Source organism: Camelus dromedarius, chromosome 15 (assembly GCF_036321535.1).
Source record: "Camelus dromedarius isolate mCamDro1 chromosome 15, mCamDro1.pat, whole genome shotgun sequence".
NCBI classification, from domain to species: domain Eukaryota; kingdom Metazoa; phylum Chordata; class Mammalia; order Artiodactyla; family Camelidae; genus Camelus; species Camelus dromedarius.
The window spans coordinates 12,922,004-12,939,783 of record NC_087450.1 but is presented as its reverse complement, the minus strand read 5'-3'; the positions used below and the strand labels follow the sequence as shown (position 1 = coordinate 12,939,783).

At 46.9% G+C, this 17,780-nt stretch overlaps 1 protein-coding gene across 1 annotated transcript in view; it reads right to left on the bottom strand.

The window, feature by feature from the left end:
• Positions 1 to 17,780, bottom strand: part of ADD2 (adducin 2) — a 95,612-nt gene that overhangs the window by 33,377 nt on the left and 44,455 nt on the right. The window contains exons 2-6 of the mRNA XM_031467226.2: positions 14,040 to 14,157; positions 9,768 to 9,984; positions 8,249 to 8,387; positions 1,811 to 1,962; positions 1,280 to 1,360 (exon numbers count right to left, since the gene is read on the bottom strand). Coding sequence (XP_031323086.1) covers positions 1,280 to 1,360; positions 1,811 to 1,962; positions 8,249 to 8,387; positions 9,768 to 9,950 — 555 coding nt within the window. The 5' untranslated portion in view covers positions 9,951 to 9,984; positions 14,040 to 14,157. The remainder of the gene's footprint in view (positions 1 to 1,279; positions 1,361 to 1,810; positions 1,963 to 8,248; positions 8,388 to 9,767; positions 9,985 to 14,039; positions 14,158 to 17,780) is intronic.

Here is a 17,780-nt window from a genome sequence, read left to right as displayed (position 1 = left end):
GCCTCATGATGCTTCCAAGGCTCTGTGTGCCCAGCAGAGTAAAGCCTAAATGCCATCGATTTCCTAGTCCCTCTCTCCTTCCCAGCCTCAGCTCCAGACAGAATATGTGAGCCAGATTCAGCCACCCGCCTGTCCTCAGGTGCACCAGGATCTGGCGAGCATCGGCCTTGGTGTGCTCCTGCCGAGGGCACCATCGCCTCTGCCCAGCTCCTCCCTGAGCCCTGGTCTATGTCCGCTTATACCCTGGGCTACTGAGAACTCTGCATCTTCACCACAGTTTCAACCTAGAAGCTCCTCCTTCATCCCCTCCACCTCCTACAGCATCCACTGGGCTTGGCACCCCTCTCCAGGCTCCCCAAGCTTATATCATCTCTAGTCTGCCTTGGAGCATTCTTCACTCAGAGTTTAATCACTGATTGCCTCGCTTGTCTCCCTCTCCAGACCATGGATGCCTTAAAGACAGAGCCTGGGCCATCCTTGTGTCTGTGGTCCCTGTCTGACTCGGCCATGACCGCCTTGGGTGGCCCTATGCAAGTCACGTACCCTCCCTGGGCACCAGTGTCCTCTCCTGCCTGTAAAGTGGCCTGGCCCGTCCTCCTGATCCTGCCCTGCCCAGATACTCTGAGACATCGTCAGCCTGCTTTTTTTAACTGAGTACCTGGACTCAACCTGGGCTCATGAGTGTGTCTCATGCCCGGCAGAGGCCACAGGTGGCATTCTCCGCTCCCAAGCACACGATCAAGCAGCCACAGCCCATGCATCTAAGAGACACTGGGTCTCTTCTGCTTCTAAGACAGTCCCTTCTACTGCTTCCCTCCCCCCAACCCCGAAATCTCTCCTGAAAGAAACTGATGCCGGAAGTTTCTTCCTACCACACCTAAAAGGAGCAGGAGGAGACCCAGAAGCTATCTCGCTCAGCACCGGCACTAGAAGAGTCTTGCACTGCTTTGGGACAAAGCACCGGCTGTTGTTGCAATGTACAGCCCCAACCAGGAAGGCTTCCCAGCTCCCAGCCTTTGTGGTCCCATCCCAGGCCCAGAGGTCTCCAGGCCCATCTCTTCTCCCCTCTCCTTCCTACTGTGCTTGCTGCCTGCATCTCACATTTGGTCTCTTGGTCTCATCATGCTCTGAGCACTGAGTCTGTTTTGGTGTCCATGGGACTCCTCTGTCCCACCAGATTGCAAACTGCTTGAAGGACAGCATGGCAGTAGCTAGCCTGGAGCAGAGAGGGTACTGTCATTTCAATGAGAAATGTGTGGTGAGATGCCAGACTACTCACCAGGCTGGATGCTGTGACTTCGCTGCAAGAAACTCCCTTAGGGCTGATCAGGAAGTGGTCCTGCTCCTTGCTGACTCTCAGCTGGAGGAAAGACACGTGTTCTCAGCAGCAAAGAGGGAGAGGGGTCATTTCCAAGGACACACTACTTGAATCCCCACTTCCTCTAAATCTACTGTACCCAAATCTCCCCCCACCAAGAACCCTTATCTCCTCCTGGCCCATGAGAGATGAAGATGACTCCGTCTTTACTTGAAGCTGGGGAAATGGAGCTACAAGAGGAATCTCCCAGTGGCCAAGTGTAGCTCTAGAATTAGGATCCAGAAATTCCTGGCTCCTCATCCAGAGAAGTGCCCCCTAGGCAGGTTATCGATTTCAGGTAAGCGCAGTGGTTAGAAACCTTGGAGGGGCTCATTGAATTTCGGCCACAGGCCACCAGAAGTACCACAGCCATGCCAAGGTCGGGAGTTCTGCCTTCGGATTTTGCAGGGGCCACACGCAGTGCCCCACCCCACTCCCAGACGCTCTCCTCACCGTGACATAGGTGTCACTCAGTTGGGCCCAGCCATAGAGGTCCAGGAGGCGGTAGACGCTGCTAATTTTGCACCGCATGAGCCGCTCCCCCTTGGCCAGGTTCAAGGAGTCGGCTGTGTGGAGGTCATTGATGGGGGTCATCATGGAGAAGCCTGTGGGAAGACAGGGCAGCTTGCAGGTCAGGGGTTCCCGTCTGCCCTCCTCTTCTTTGCCCTGGTCCTCTCCAAATTCCCACTGGAACTGTCACTGCACAGAGACTCCCGTAGGCATGGAATTAAACATTCTTTGACCCTGACCACAGGGAGGAAAATCCATGAAATTGTGCCTAAGGAAGTCCTCTGCTCATTCAGATAAAAATGGCATTGCTTTTGGTCGAAAATCACGACAAGACTCAGGCCACTGAATGAAAGGTTCTCACAGTGCCAAGCTTGCTATAAATTTTAAGATGGACATTGAATAAAAGCATAAATAAATTTTTGAGTAGAAATATGGAGACATTTCACTAGTTAGCTTCAAAGAAGTAGTTACTAATCATTAGGCCTACTATTATCATTTTGTTTTGACTGTACTGTGTAAGATGACCCTTTCTCTGATTGGGAAACAAGGCAAACAGAAAGCCAAGTCAGACAGGAAGTCAATTCCTCAATTTTTTTTGACAAGTTAGAAACTTCTAGAAGTCAGTGTGGCCATGGTTGGCTGAAGGGCTGGAGGCCTTGGCGGGCCACGTCTGTTCCCCTCTGAATGTGTAATCCCTTGGTTATTTATGGTTCCTTCTGGGCATGTGAGGGGGATGTGGAAGTAATATGGAAATGGGCCTAGAGGGTGTGACAGTCTTATGCTCAGGGCACCCAAAGGGTCTAGGAGGTGATGCCCAGTCTGTCCCACTAACCATGATGACCACTGCCTACGTGTCTCAGGAAGGCAGAGGAGGGCATCTGAGCCCCAGCACTCTGATCAGTCAGTGTCTAGGAGACAATAAAAGAATCAATAGGAAAGGGTTCTGGCTGAAAATGATGTCTGGTTGGGAGCCTCCTGATGCTGCCTCTCCCAGCATCCCACTAAAGCCTTTAATGGATTTAAATGCTCTTCGGAAGCTCCCACCATCTCCATAAACCTCACTGCTACACCGTGTGATGTATGTCCTGTATCAGGTTTGCCATTAGTTGAAATGATGAGATGGTCTGTGAATATGCAGGTGGACTGGGTGCATAAAGCCAGCAGAGCAAGTCCCGAACACCCCATGTCAGGAAGGTGCACCCAGGGGGCCCATGCCCACCAGCGGTGGTACACCTCCAGGGCATACGTCCAGTACATGAAGTTGACAGGGACGGAAGTGGTCCAAAGGCTCGGCTGATCTGGCAAGAAGAGCAGTAACAAAACCCCACAGTTAAGGATTTCGAGTTCAAATTCACCAGTCTGGGATCCCTGCCTCCTCTCTAGTTCCCCAAACAAGTAATTACCTCTTTGCTTCACCCCGGCAGCAAAAAGGGAGGCATATTAAAAGCATAAGGCTCCCAGGCAAAGCCAGGCAGGGGTGGGGGTGGGGGCTGCTGTTGGGAGGGTCTTCAGACTCAAGAGCTCTTTGAATCCTTCTCTTAGAAATAGCTATGGAGTCCCAGAGATGGCCAGGGGGGCGGAACAGGTCTAGAAACACTCAGTCTGTCGTGTTCTCTGTGTCCCATATCAAAGAGTCTCCCTCCCCAACCCTGTGGAGCTTCCCTAAAAAGATTACCCCACCCACAGGCCCAGAAGAGACCTATTCATAGAAATAATGCTTATTCTGACCAGCCTCACTAAAGCTAGGATGGCTCAGCACCACATTTACGACACAGATCTAACTGAGCCATTATTTCAAAGTACCTAAGAAAACACAGAAAAAGATGAAAAGTCATCAAAACCCCTGAAAGCTGACCGAAGAACTCACTATATAGGGGGGAAAAGAAAACAAACAAATTCTAAGGCAAATGGAGCTGGACAAAGAACAACCTATCCGGGCCTGAACTCATGACACTTGGAACTTCCTGTCTCCACATTCCCCAACTCAAACACCCTGGTGTGCACCAGTCACATTTTCAGGCATCCAACTGTCTTTCTGAGATGCTGATCAGCGAGGCAATGGGAATGCTCGTCAGCCCTATTTCTCTCTCAAAAAGAAGAGTATAAGGTCAGAGTCATGAAATGATGAGAAAAAATGTGATAGATACAGGAGACAAAGACCAGAGAGCCTGGCTGTAAGTTATCAGTATTGATACGATAGAAGAAAAAATTCCTGAACTAAAAAAAAAAAAAGCAAAAACCCTATATATATAAACTATAAGAACTTAGTGTATTCCAGGGGGAGAAGTCCATTAAAAGAAAAAACCTACAATTACATGCTTCTTGACTACATTCCTGAAATACAAGGTAAGGGGGAAAATCCACAAGCATCTAGAAAAAAATTGGTTACATACAAAGAAGCCAATAGTAGAAAGTTTCAGATTTCTCTGCTACAGCAAGAGACATGAAAAGATAATATTATTGGAAACATAAAAAACAAACACTGAAGCAGAGTGACAGAAAACAGGTAAATAAAGGGACCACACAAAAGGATGCCAGGCAAATAAAAACAAACCAAAACAGAGGCCATAATATTATCAAAGTAAAAGTCAGGGAAAACAATATGATTTTGGATAGAAAAGGGCCATTTTGTAGGTCATTTTATATGGATTAAAGGCATAATCCATAATGAAGCTATATAGCTATAAAGAACACTTACATTTTGAAAAGCATTTCGTCAAGATACACAAAGCAAAAGCTATCAGAAATTCAGAGAGAAATGAACAGAAATCAAACACAGTGGGAGACAACACAACTTTCATTTTTTATAAAATCTAAAACTATAAATGAAGATATAGATTAAATACTATGCCCAGAGACACAGCCTACATCCATGTATCATTTAAATATGTTATTAGGCCACAAAGAAAATCTCAATAAATCTGCAACACACACATTAAATAGGCTACATTTTCTAAACGTAATGCAACAAGACTAGATGTTAGTAACAAACCCTTAAAAGACTACAAATTTCACCATTTGGAAATGAGAAAACACACTCCCAGAGTGTGTTTATTTTATTTTAGAATAAAAATAAAACCAAAACAGCAACTGCAAACTAGAAATTAACAATAAAGGAAATCAAAATTTACAGAGTAAGACCAAATTTATCCTCAGAGAAAAAAAATTCATAGCTTTAAATGTCTTTATTGTTGAATTAAATAGGAAAATAAATGAAATCCATTTTATTCTATTGTAGAAAAAATATAAATAATAAAATAAACCAAAGAAAAGTTATGGAAAAGAATGAATGAATAGAAAAACAAAATCAATGAATTGGGAAATAAGAAAATTAGTGGAACCAATATGTAAGTTCAAGAATTGGCTTCCATGAGACGATCTATGAATAAACCAACCTCTGGATTGGTCAATAAAGAGGAACTGGGAATACATGGCACCAAGAATGAGAATGGGATGTCATCTCATTCACAACACAAAGTTTAAATGACAAAAATAATATTGTAAATCACTCTAGTTATTTTTAAAGCCTCATGAAATAGATTATTTTATATAAAGTATATGACGAAAATTTCCCCAAGCAGCAGCAAAATAAAATTTCAAAGAACTTTAGATGAAACTGAGAAAAAAAAAAGTTATCAAAAATATTCCAGATTTGGATGGCTTTATAAGTGAAAAATAAATCTTCAATGAGCAAAGACTTCTTATCTAATTTAAACACCACCAGGGCAAAGAAAAGAGTGGGTGGGGATCACCCTGATTCATTGTAGGAAATTATAGCCTTAGTACCAACACTAAATGAAGGTTCCCCAAGAGAACTGCTTTTTATCATGTGTGAATATGGGTGTAAAAGTTAATAAAATTCCAGCTAATCAAATCCAGTAGACTATTATCAAAAGAATGCATCAAAACCAAAAATGATTTATTTCAGGAGTGAAAAAAAGAGTTCAATATTCAAAAATCTATTAATACAATTCATCACATCAATAGTTCAAGTAAAGAAAACTCAATAAATGCCCAAATGCATTTTATAAAATTCAATATCCATTTCTGAGAAAAACCCATACTGAACTAGAATAAAAAGATATTTCTTCAACATGATAAAGAATAACTATCTCAAACTCCTGTGGTAAAAGAATTTCCATTAAAGTCAGAAACAAGATAAGGGTGATGAGCCGCTAATCTATTATTAAACACTGTTCGGAGAGCTCTAATGAATGTAATCAGAAAGCTGGAAAAAATAAACCAAAAAAGTAAATACTGGAATGAAGGATGCAAAATGACCATTATTTGCCGATCGTGTGATTTTTCTATATACAAAACCCAAACGAATTGAGAGGATGTTAGAATTTAAGAGTTCCATAAGGGGCTAGTTTAAAAGCACGTATATATGCAACGATTTCCCTAGATAACAGCTATACCCAGAAAAAGACACAAATGAACTTATTTACAAAGCAGAAACAGACTCACAGACATAGAAAATAAACTTTTAGTTACCAGGGGGAAGGGATAAGTTGGGAGTTTGAGATTTGCAGATACTAACTACTGTATATAAAATAGATATATAAGTTTCTTCTGTATAGCACAGGGAACTATATTCAGTATCTTGTAGTAACCTATAATGAAAAAGCATATGAAAACAAATATATATATGTTCATGTATGACTGAAGCGTTGTGCTGTACACCAGAAGGTGACAAGACATTGTAAACTGACTATACTTCAAGGAAAAAAAGAAAAAGAAAAAAAAAAAAGAAAAATAGGATGATTTAATTGCAAAAGAAAAAGAAAAAGAAAAAAACATTGACAAAGTTACATAAAATTTAACAGGATAAACTTAATAAGAAATTAGTAGGGACTGTATAAATAACCACTAACTTTTCTAATGGATATTAAAGAAGACTTAAATACACAGAAGATACATGTCATTTCTGAAAAGATTTAAAATTCATTCATGCAAATTTTTTAAAGCACCTGTTATGTGTCAGCTACTTTTCTAAGTCCAGGACACTATTCCAATAGTGAACAAAATATATAAATTTCCTTTCCTCCATGCAGCATATACTTAATATAAATTGTACATTAATAAATTCTCCACCAAATTAATATATTCATTTAATGTAATCCCAATCAGAATCCCAAAAGAAATCTTTTGAGGTAGATGGAGAGACTTGACAAAATACTTCTAAAGTTATTTTAAAGAATCAACTTGTACGATGGTTGAGAAAAACTGGCAAATGATAATTAAGGGTATTTTGCTGTATGATAAAACATGGGAAAGGTGTTTCTATGCATGTAGTCAAAAGCAGAACACACAAAGGAAAATAATAGTGGATTCAACTACATGGAAATTAAAGAATTCTACAATACAAAATTATCATGAACAAAATTAAAAGGCAAAGGAGACACTGGGAAAAAAATCTGCAATATATTTGACAGGGGAGTAGGGAAATAGCCTTACTTTACAATGATTTTTAAATCAGTACGAAAAGAATATCGAAGTAGGGAAACTGGCAAAGATGTGATAGGCAATTTATGAAAAAAGAAAATCATGCCCAATATGTATATGAAAATATGGTCAATCTCATTAGTAATTAGTAATTAAATAAATATACATTAAATGGTAACACATACTACAGATCAGGGTGGAGGAAACAGGCACTCTTGCCTTTCTGGTAAGAATGTAAATTGATTCCATCTTTCTCCAGAGTAATTTGGAGAGTCTCTAAATATGCCTATAATTTAGTCTGGCAATTCTGCTTTTAGTAATTTATCTTAAGGGAATAGTCATGGATATAATCAGATTTATTTACAAGGATGTTTGTTGCATTGTTTTCCATCATAGCAAAAAGTTGGAAACAACCTAAAAGTCCAAAATGGGAAACTGATTAAATAAACTATGGCCTATTCAGTCATGTGCAGAATAGATCCACCAAAAATTGTTATAGAACCATATTTTATTCTGTGAAAAATTAGTCAATATATCCTAAGCCTATTAAATTTGTATGTATAATGTGGTTCCATTTTTTTTGCATAGCCTGTATATGTTAAGAGAAAAGGGCTGGAAGGATATACACCAAAATATTGATAACAGCAATTTCTTGGTTTTTTAAGTACAGTGATTTTTGTTTTCCTTTCTCCCTTAAGTCATCACCACCCCCGCCCTATTCCCGGGCATCAGGGATAATTCTCCATTGGGCCTTTAAATCATAGTAGCATCAGAAGCAGAGCCAGGTACCCCTCAGAGAGCTGCCTAGCTCCCCCAGGTCCCCTAATGCAGCTGCACCACTCCGTAGCCTGGCAACCGAGCTGCTTCTTAGTGCTCCTTCCCACCCCCTCAACTCCCTCCACCTCTGCTCCTGGCAGATCCCCAGATCCCACATACTCATGGAAGCTGTTGGGAAGACTGCGTGGGAGGTGCTGGCCATGAAGTCCGCGATCTGCCGCAGGGCCCAGATGTTGGAGGAGTTGTTCCCCTTCTTCATCTGCTCCTGGATGAGGCCTTCCAGCTCCTCCCTGAAAGACTGAAGCAGCCCCCCCCCCACCCCGAGGCGCTGGTCCTCCCACTGCGTCCAGTGAAGGAAACCAAGGGCCGCTCTTCCAAGTGCCCACCCATCGCCCCTGGGTCAGCTAGGCCAGGGCCACATGTGGGAATCTCTGGGCCCCAGAGGGCACTGGGCTGTCCCACTGGGACCTCAGGAGCCTCAACAAACTGCTGTTGGGGTGGTGGGCAGCAACAAGGAGATGCTGGGAACCTATCCTTTTCCCTTTGTCCTGTGGGCAATACTCCAGATTCCAGGGCCTTCTTGTGTCTTAGTGATACCTAGACCCCTCCCCCTATCAGACATGGCAGGACTTCACTTTAGCAATTAAAAGACACTTTAAAAAGCAGAACTGGATGACAAGGTGTGCCACCTTGCCTGTCCACTAGCCAGGCTTATGGCTCTTCTGGGCCTCAGTTTCCTCATACACAAAAAGATTTGATCATCTCAGAGGCCGCCTCCACTCTGATATCCCGCTACCCTAAGCCCGGCTTTTCAGACCGTCAGGCCACAAATAGGGCGTGCCTGCCCACCAGGTGGCAGCCGGGGACACTCAGGAGGAAACCCAGGTGTTGGGGGATCTACAAAAGGACAGAAGCATCATGAGTTCCTCCTGTCCCATCTCCTGCCTGAGAAGAGTCTCGTCCTTGGGGGCCTCCCAAACCTCGGCTGGTACTGACTCTGTCACTTCTCCTATCACACCTGCCATCCCTTCTAGTCACACTCAGGGTTTCTGTCATTCTAATGCTTTTAGCACCTGTCATATTTCTCCTGACACAGTGTCACCTGTCATCAAGACCTCGGGCCCATTCCCCTTAGCGCTGTCCTGAGAGGTCTGAGCGCTCCGTGTGTGCTCTCAACCAGGGTCACATGCAGCCCACCTACATGGGGGCTGGGGACACAGTTCTTTGTGGTGTTCAGAAAAGGGCCCCAAGCCGCTTACGTGGCGCCCCCCGCTGGCCCCCGGTTTACACAAATGTCTCTTAGGTCTCTGTTAGTTTTTGGTGAGGAGGGAAAGGAGGACCGAAAACTGAGGCTCAGAAAGGGCACAAGAAACCGAGATGGGGCTCCTGTCTCTCAGACCGACCTCCTCCTACCACCGAGCCAAACCACTGCACAGAAACCAGGTTTTGCCATCCGCCAGCGACCAGGGAGAGACTCAAACACCCACGCTGCCAGAGCGCGGTGCTCAGAGAGCTTAAAATTGCACCGACCCCGAGAGAGCGGAAGAGGAGTTATTTATCTTTCAGGTTCGCTGGGTGAATCAGCGTTCCCCCCACCCCACCCCCCCTCCCCTCCCACTCCCCCCATCCTCGGCCTCCTTCCTCCTCCCCCGCCCCGCCCGCGGCAGACCCCACCCACCGGGCTCTGCAGGATCATGGTGACGCGCTTCTTCTGCTCCATCAGGTTGAAGTCCTGCCGCAGGTCCGCGGCTCGGCTGCGAAGGCGCAGGTACTCAGGGTCGTCCTCGGAGAAGCGGTCGAAGTACTGCTGCCCCTGTGGGGGCGGCGGGGAGGCAGCCTCGGGGACAGTCTCTTCACTCATTGTCCTGCTGGGTGTACAGTCCACTCCTGGAACCCTGCGGGGAAGGGAGGAAGGGGCTCCCAGTCGGGGTACACGTCTCCTAAAACAGGACCTGGATTCGAGGGGAGTCGCCCTGGCTTGCGGCTACTTCCAGGAGGGTGTGAGCGGGGCCTCGGGTTGGAGGGCAGGGCTCCGGCAACTGCCGGCCTATAGGGGGCGCTAAAGCACCGTCCGACTAAGTGAAAATAGGGCCCCGGCTGGGGGACCACCGCCCTTCCCTGCCCTACCGCCCGGCTTTCCTGGCCACAGTCCGGTTCATGTAGACCGGTCCCCCAGTGCGAGCGCGACCTGCAGGCCTTTGGGGCCATTTCTGTGAAGCTTATCCACGCAGTGTATAGCTATTCACTGGGAATTCGTACTTGATCTAAAATGTAAAACCTCGAAGAAGTCTCCTAAAAACATTTGGTGGGAAATCCACAGGAGAAAACGGAAAAAAGAAAGAGGAAATTCTAAAAGGCAGGAAACGTTTTGTGCAGTGCCTTTCTCCAACTTTACTTTGGCCTCTTGAAAAGAATTACTGGTGGATCTGTATTCAAATGCCACCACAACCTCCCCCCCCACCAACACTTTTACAAGTTTAAAAAACCACGACCTCTGACCTTCATTCTGCCACTAATTACTCATCCCTTATAAAAACGCTTACCAAATCTCCCCCAGTTAGCACCACCCTTACCAGCCATGTCCATGAGCTGGAGGATGGAGGAAGGAGTCGTCTGGGAGTAGTGGCCAAAAGCAAACAAACCAAATAAACATTCACCAAAGAAGTATTTGGAAACCCATTTGGCAGGTTGCTAGAATGGTTGAGGTTAGACTTAGTGACACTGAAAGCCCGATTCTTCATTTAAGTGGAGAAAAAGTGCTTGAGTCCATCAGGGATGTCTGGACTAGAAGTCAGAGCTTGCAGTGTTGCCCCAGTTCTGAATTCTGTAGCTGCATGGACTTGGGCAACTAATTGCCCACTTGGGTCTCATTTTGTCCATCTCTACAAGGGAGAGTGAACACAGTGGACTTCTGGGGCCTCTTCCAGCTCTGACACGGTGTGGAGAGAGACAGATTTATGTAGAGAAGGCAGAAGAACAGAGGATCCAGGTTTCCTGGAACAAGACACCCTCTTTCTACATTTCCCCAGTGCCTCTCTCTCAAGCCAAATGCCAAAAGAGAAACATGCAAAGAACACACATGACCTCCTGACATTGCCTTGTGGTTGCAAGTCAATCCCACGTGCATGGGATACTCATGGGAATACTTCACCCTCAGCATGCTCCCACCCAGCCTCATCTCCAGTACTTGGGCGGTAAGAAGAGCCGGCGAGGTCAAACACAGTGGGAATGCATCGGAGCCATGCAGACATCGGGTCACCACCCAGATCCTTCTGGGCAGACAGCGCTGCAGACCAGAATTCTTCCAGAGACATCACTCCACTGTACTCAACCCTTTTAATTCTCTTTGGCACCTTGACAGCCCCAATTCTTTGATGTTACTTTAAAAATAGCAAGAAGCCACCCCCTGATGGGTAAACTGGTTGTGAGTGGGGAGATCCCTGCGTTCCTTCCAACACCAAGTCCCACCAGCTTCAGAACCAACTGAGCTGTCAGCTTCTCTGGGACTAGCTCCGCCTGGTGCTGAATCTTCCTGGCCTAAATCCTATTCATCCAGGCAGGAAGAAGCCAGTCCTCTCCTTTCCCTTTGGAGTAGCTGCATTTCCCAGCAACAGGTCTGGGAAGGCTCTGAAGTAGCTCTCCCCTACGTAGCATGAGGAATGAAGAAGTTCTGGGCTTGATGGACAGGAGCCCCCAGGCCTGCCTTCACTTCTTACAGCCCAGGCCCATAGGGCTGCTCCAGAGATGCTCTGATGGGGTGAGGTAGGACATGAAGATCCTGACTCCCTCACCATGACAGCCAGGGCCTGGGCAAACTCTTTGGCTTTGTGAACCAGAGGCATCCTTTTGTGCCCCTTCCTTCCCTTCCCAAAATGTTGGGAGGTGATCAAAGTTGTGTGCAGTACAGCTTAGTGGTTAAAAGCATGGCCTCTGGAACTAGACCTCAAATCTCAGCTGTGCCCCTTAAGAGCTGTGTGATCTTGGGCAAGTTACCTAACCTCTCTGTGCCTCACCTTCCCCATATATTAAATGGCCATTGCAACTATTTAGCTCCTCTTTAGGTTGTTGTGAGGATTAGGTGAGTTAATGTACGTGAAGTACTTCACACAGTGCCTGGTGTGAGGCAAGCGCTATTAGCATTGGCTCTCATTATGTGCCATTTAGGGGCTAGACTCATCGTAGCGTTAGAAACTCAAGTAATGAGAGGCTTATGATTCAATTGTAAACAGGTGCACACTAAATAACTGTAATTATATGTTTTAGTCCCCGAACTAATTCAATCTTGAGCTATATTAACAAAAAGAAAATCCAGAAAAAGACCGACGAGAATGCCTTGTTCTCTGACCAGATAGTGGGAACACAGCAACCTGGAGATCCCAGAAAAGGGAGGGAAACAGTGCAAAGATCACAGGAGATCGGCAGTTGTGGGGTCAGGCGTGACGTCATACAGAGATAGAAGAAGACATATGTGTCTATATATAAGTGAATCACTACGCGGTACACCAGAAACTAACACAACATTGTAAATCAACTATACATCAATTAAACAAAAGAAAAAGAGAAAGAATACATGGGGCCTCTGGCCCGGGTTCCTGGCACAGAGCTTCAAAACACCATGAGATTTCTAAAATGTCCAGAAGACCTGAGGAATATCTTTTGTTAGTCATAATGAGCCGCTTTCCCCAAACCTGAGTTTTTATGCAAATGAGGTAACTAGCAGTGGGCACTTAGATATTTCAAGGGATAGACTGGCCACCAAGAAAGACTGAGCACATGATTAGAGGGTTAGAACTTCAGCCCACCCCAACTGCCGAGGGAGGGAGGGGAGGGGGGCTGCAGCCTGCATTCAGTCAGGTAGCAAATGATTTAATCACTTACGCCAGTAATAACACACACAACCCCATTAAAGAATGCTGGACACCGAGGCCTGGGGGAGCTTCTTGGTTCATGAGCACACTGCAGCGCTGGGCAGTGACGGATCCCACCAGGAGGGGGCGTGGAAGCTCTGCACCCTGCCCTCAACCCCTAGACCCTGCCCCTCTTTCTTTTGACTATTCCTGAGTTGGATCTTTTATAATAAAACTGTAATTGCTGTTACAGCACTTTTAGTGAGTTCGGTGAGTTATTCCAGGGAATTATAGAAACTGAGAGGGAGGTTGTGGGAACCATCAAATTTATAGTTAAGTCAGTCAGAAGTGCAGGTGGTGAGGGGACCACGCCAGCAGCTGGCCTCTGAAGTGGAAGGAGTCTTGTCCATAACCTTGTCTTTGCACTTATGTGCTCTGTAACTCAGGGTAGTGTCAGAGAATTGGTGAGGGAACAGCACCAGGCAACTTCTATTTGTGATTTAGTTTCACTCCCAGGACCACTCTGTGAGGCAGAAATTATTGCCCCAGCTTTACCGATAAACTGAATCAGAGAGGTTAACTAACTTGCCCCAGATCACACAGGGAATAGTGGAGTCAGGATTTCAACCAGGCTTGTCTCTGGCCCCCTATCCTGCACTCCTCCACTCCAACTGCCCGCAAATATCTGTTGGGTTGCCATGTGGAGGAGGGATCAGGCTGATTCCTTAGAACCTCAGGGGCCAGAACCACGGGACCAAGTGCCTCAGGCAGGCGGATTCTAGCTGCAGGTATGAGGGTGAACCTTCCACCAGCAGGAGCTGCTCAGTGATGAGAAGATGGGACAGGCTGCCTTGTTAGGTGGTGAGCTCTCTCCTTGGAGTCAGAGTGACCACAGGATGCTGCAGAGGGGCTTCTGTCCTGCTGGAGGTCAGACTAGTGACCTCTAAGGTCATTCAGATTCCACGGTAGCTCTGGAGTCAGCAGGATGGGGGGAGTTCATGGCAATGACCTGAGTGTCTAGAAGCTCATCCTGGTGAGAATGGACCCAGCCAAAAAATGTGTCTCACCACCCCCATCACCACCAAAAGCTACAGACTATTTACCAGGAGGCTGGATCAGCCTTGTCCCAGGCTGCTTCTTCTCAGCGCTCAGCCTGCACTCTCGGCTCCACGCCCAGGGTCGCTGACCACATCTACAGGATTTCAAACATCCGGGTGGAAACTGGAAAACACAAACACGACAAATATCAGGGTGTTGTTGTCTGCACCACCATGACTCTTTTTAAGAATTTCCCAGCAGTCCTTAAAATAAATCAGCACCTAATGGTGCTTTAAAAAAAAACCAAAACACTCTGGCTGGCTGCTCATTAGACTGTGGCAAGTCACAGGCACTCAAGGGCCTTTGCCGACCCCAATGCCCCACGGCCACCTTAAAAATGACCTCCCAGAACAGACCATCACTCTGGCCAAACCTACACCAGAGCCTCTCTCCTCCAGCCAGCGCCTCCTCCCTTCCCCCCACCCAGCTGGCCACCTATCAAGCGTCCCAGAAGGCAGCCTTGACTTCTCCCTTGTGCACCTACTCTGTCACCAAGTTCTCTGGTCTTAATCCCCCTCACCCAGAGCACGACGCCCTGAGTCAAGCCAGCCTCTCCCCATCCCTTTCATGGTCTCTGCCTGGCCTTTCTTCTCTCATACACTCCACTCCCCCACCTCCTCACTGTCCAATCAGTAGCCAGAGTCGCTGTTCTAAAAAACGCAAACCGGGCCCAGCCTATCACTGCCCTGCATCCCCTCCCCCCATCCATGGCTCCCTGTCGCCTGGGATGGTGTTCCTTCACCGTTTTTTTCTAATTTCTGCTCCTCTAGCCAAAATCTAGTCAAATTTAGATTGTATTACCAAAGTGATAGCCATCCTTTTGATATTTATCAAATATAAAATTTTAAGTCTAAATTTGCTCTTTCAAACCGAACGCGAACGCCATGTTGGAAATGCAAACCTGCCCATCACCAGCCAGGGGACTGGGGACCCTGCCTTTTGGCCACTCGTTTCACTTAAGGACTGAACCCTTCAAGACAACGCCCCCTAAGCTGGTGTGCAAAGCCCCGTGGGCCTCCCAGACCCCACCCCCACCATCCCTGCGTATCTTTGGTGCACACGGGGCAGTGGTGGGAGGAGCTATTCCCAGGACTCAGGCACCAGGCTGGTCCCCACCTCGTGCCTTTGTCCATGTTGATGTCTCCCTGGAGCCAATCTATTACCATGAGCTCCTAGCAGGCAGGCCTGTGTCTTTGCCATTTTCTCTCTTCCCCGAGTTGCCATAGGGCCCGATGCCAGGTAGACGTTGAACTAAAACTCAACTAAGGGTGAGTTAGGATGGGTCAGCAAAGCAGCACTATCCAGCCCTGGGGGCCCAGAGGTGAGTAAGTCCCCCCCGGGAGCTCAGGGAACAGCGTGGGGAGACAGATCCCTGAGCAGCCCTTTTCAGAGTAAGGCGCTGAGTGATAATGGGGAGGGCGTGGCAGGGACCCTGGTGCCTAAACCGCCTTCTCCAAAATAGCATGTCCTTTTGTTATGTAACCCGAATGAGTCTGCTCTGGCAGCCATTCTTCTTGACTATTTTGAGGGAGAAGTCCAGGAATTGATTGCAACTCCGAGCAAATCCAACTCCACAATGTAACACCCATTGTGGGGAGACAGAGAAGGTAATAGACACCACATACCATGCTCCACAACCCCCGTGGTTCCGCAGAGTTCAGCCCCTCCCCTCTTTCCACCTCTCACCTCTTCCTTCCAGCAGCCCCTCCCCTGCCTCCGTCCCCAGGACCTTCTGCTTCCTCTCCATCTCCAGTTTGTACCCTCACACTCTTGACCCTACTCGTCCAAGACTCGGCTTGGGATTCGCCCTCTTAGGAGAGCAGCCGGAGGTCACAAATCATGAAAGACGCTCCCTGTCACAGGTCACTTTCTTCCCTGTCCCACTGAAGACCAGGTATATGTAACCACTGGAGCATGAAATCACATTTCTACGGGCTGTTCCTTGTAGATATAAAAGGAACAGAAGGTCTAGGAGTAGCAGATTCCTGAGTTGTCTGACTTTCTGTTAAAAGCTGTTGAAGCCTCGTGCGTGCACAAGAGAGGCAGGTGCGCCTGTCTGCTGCCACTTCAGTGGGAAGTGTGCAGACAGAACAGACAGCCTGCACCCCTCGGCATCCTGAGCCCAAAGTGGAAAGATGCTGCAAGCGGTCCTCTCCCCGCAGCTCCCACAGCTGCCACAGGCACAGCCTCCCCCTGGGTGGTACCAGCCTCTAAAGGTCCATGCCCCTGGCCCCCGGGGTCAGCTCCAGACTAGGACAGCACAGCACTAGACTTGAAGTCAGAGCCCAAACTCACCAATCCCGAAATGGAACTCCCAAAAGTGAGGGAGGAGCTGCTCAAGGCCTGGCTGCTGTTAACTCTGCAGAGTAAATGGAGACTGTTGAATGAGGGACGGGACCACACCCAACCTGGTCCCTTCAGATAAAGAGAAAGCTCATGTCTCTGGATGGTGGGATTATGGCTGAAGCTTGTCATCAGCTTCTTCACACATTTCTGAATTTTCCACGGTTCTGCATTAGGTATTAACTGCTGTGACCACTAGGACAAAATAGTTTAAAAGAAGGAAGGGAAAAGGAGGAAGGAGACAGCCTCCCTCTGTCCATCTCTGAAAACCCCTTTGGCTGGAAGAATCCTTTAACTTGCTGACTGCTGCAGGCCTAAGAAGGAAGACATTATTTGACTTAAAAAAAAAAAATCGGGGGTATTAAACCCGAATAGGTGGCAGTGTTGCATCCAGCCCTTCTCATCAGCACTGTGGTGAAGGGCCATCATCCTGGTTTTCATATAAGGAAACTGAGGCTCAGGAAATGGAGTGACTTGATCAGGGCCACGGGGCTACTGGGATCATTACAATACTGGGAGGTATCCTTACAGCCCTGGGAGGTACATAAATCATTACAACACTAGGGGGCAGTGCTCCAGTACAAGCTCGTGAGTGGTGGGGTCCCCGGGAGGTCCCAAACTTGAAGCGCCAGCGTGAGCTTTAACCCACTTGCCAGATACGCCCGCCACCAGTCACAAAACCATGTGGACTTCATGCTGTCAATAAAAGGAAAGGAAGGGGGATTCAGGAAGCCCCGGTGATGCATACAGTGCTGAACATGCAGGATGGCTGAGCTCAGCCTTCAAATACCCAGTCCCTCCAGCGAAGAGGTCAGCCAAACTTGCATACTATGTGGATAAAAGCTCATCAAAAAGGCTGTCTAATTGAACTGACACGTCCTCTGATTCACTGTTCCACACCTCAGGCTGTCCTGGAATCAGTCATAGATACTTTTAAGTGGTCATCTGGTCTACCTTTTGCCTTCCAGCAAGACTGTACATAAAAACCAATGGAGCTGTATGTTGAAAAGTTTCTCCTTGGTCAGGTTCAAACATAAAACAGTTGATGCTGCTTTTTGGCCTAATCTGAGAACATTTGTCCTTCAATAGAAAATTGAAGTGTAACCCACTGAGTCATGTGGCAGGACTGCCCTTGCCCCCATCCCCACATCCAGCCAAGACATCCAGGGGAACGGCTATTGGATGATGTCTTTCTATGTTTAGTAGAATAAACCATATCCTTGGCCACAGAGGTAGAAAAAATGCTCTTTTAGCACATTCAGGTCAAAATTGTTATGTTGGGTTTTCTTCATTGGTTTTGTTGGGATTTTTTTCCACTAACTGGGCTCGAGAGAAAATTAAAAGAACACCTTGCATCTAGGATCTGAAGGGGATCTGACACCATCCCGCCCCTCTCCCTACTG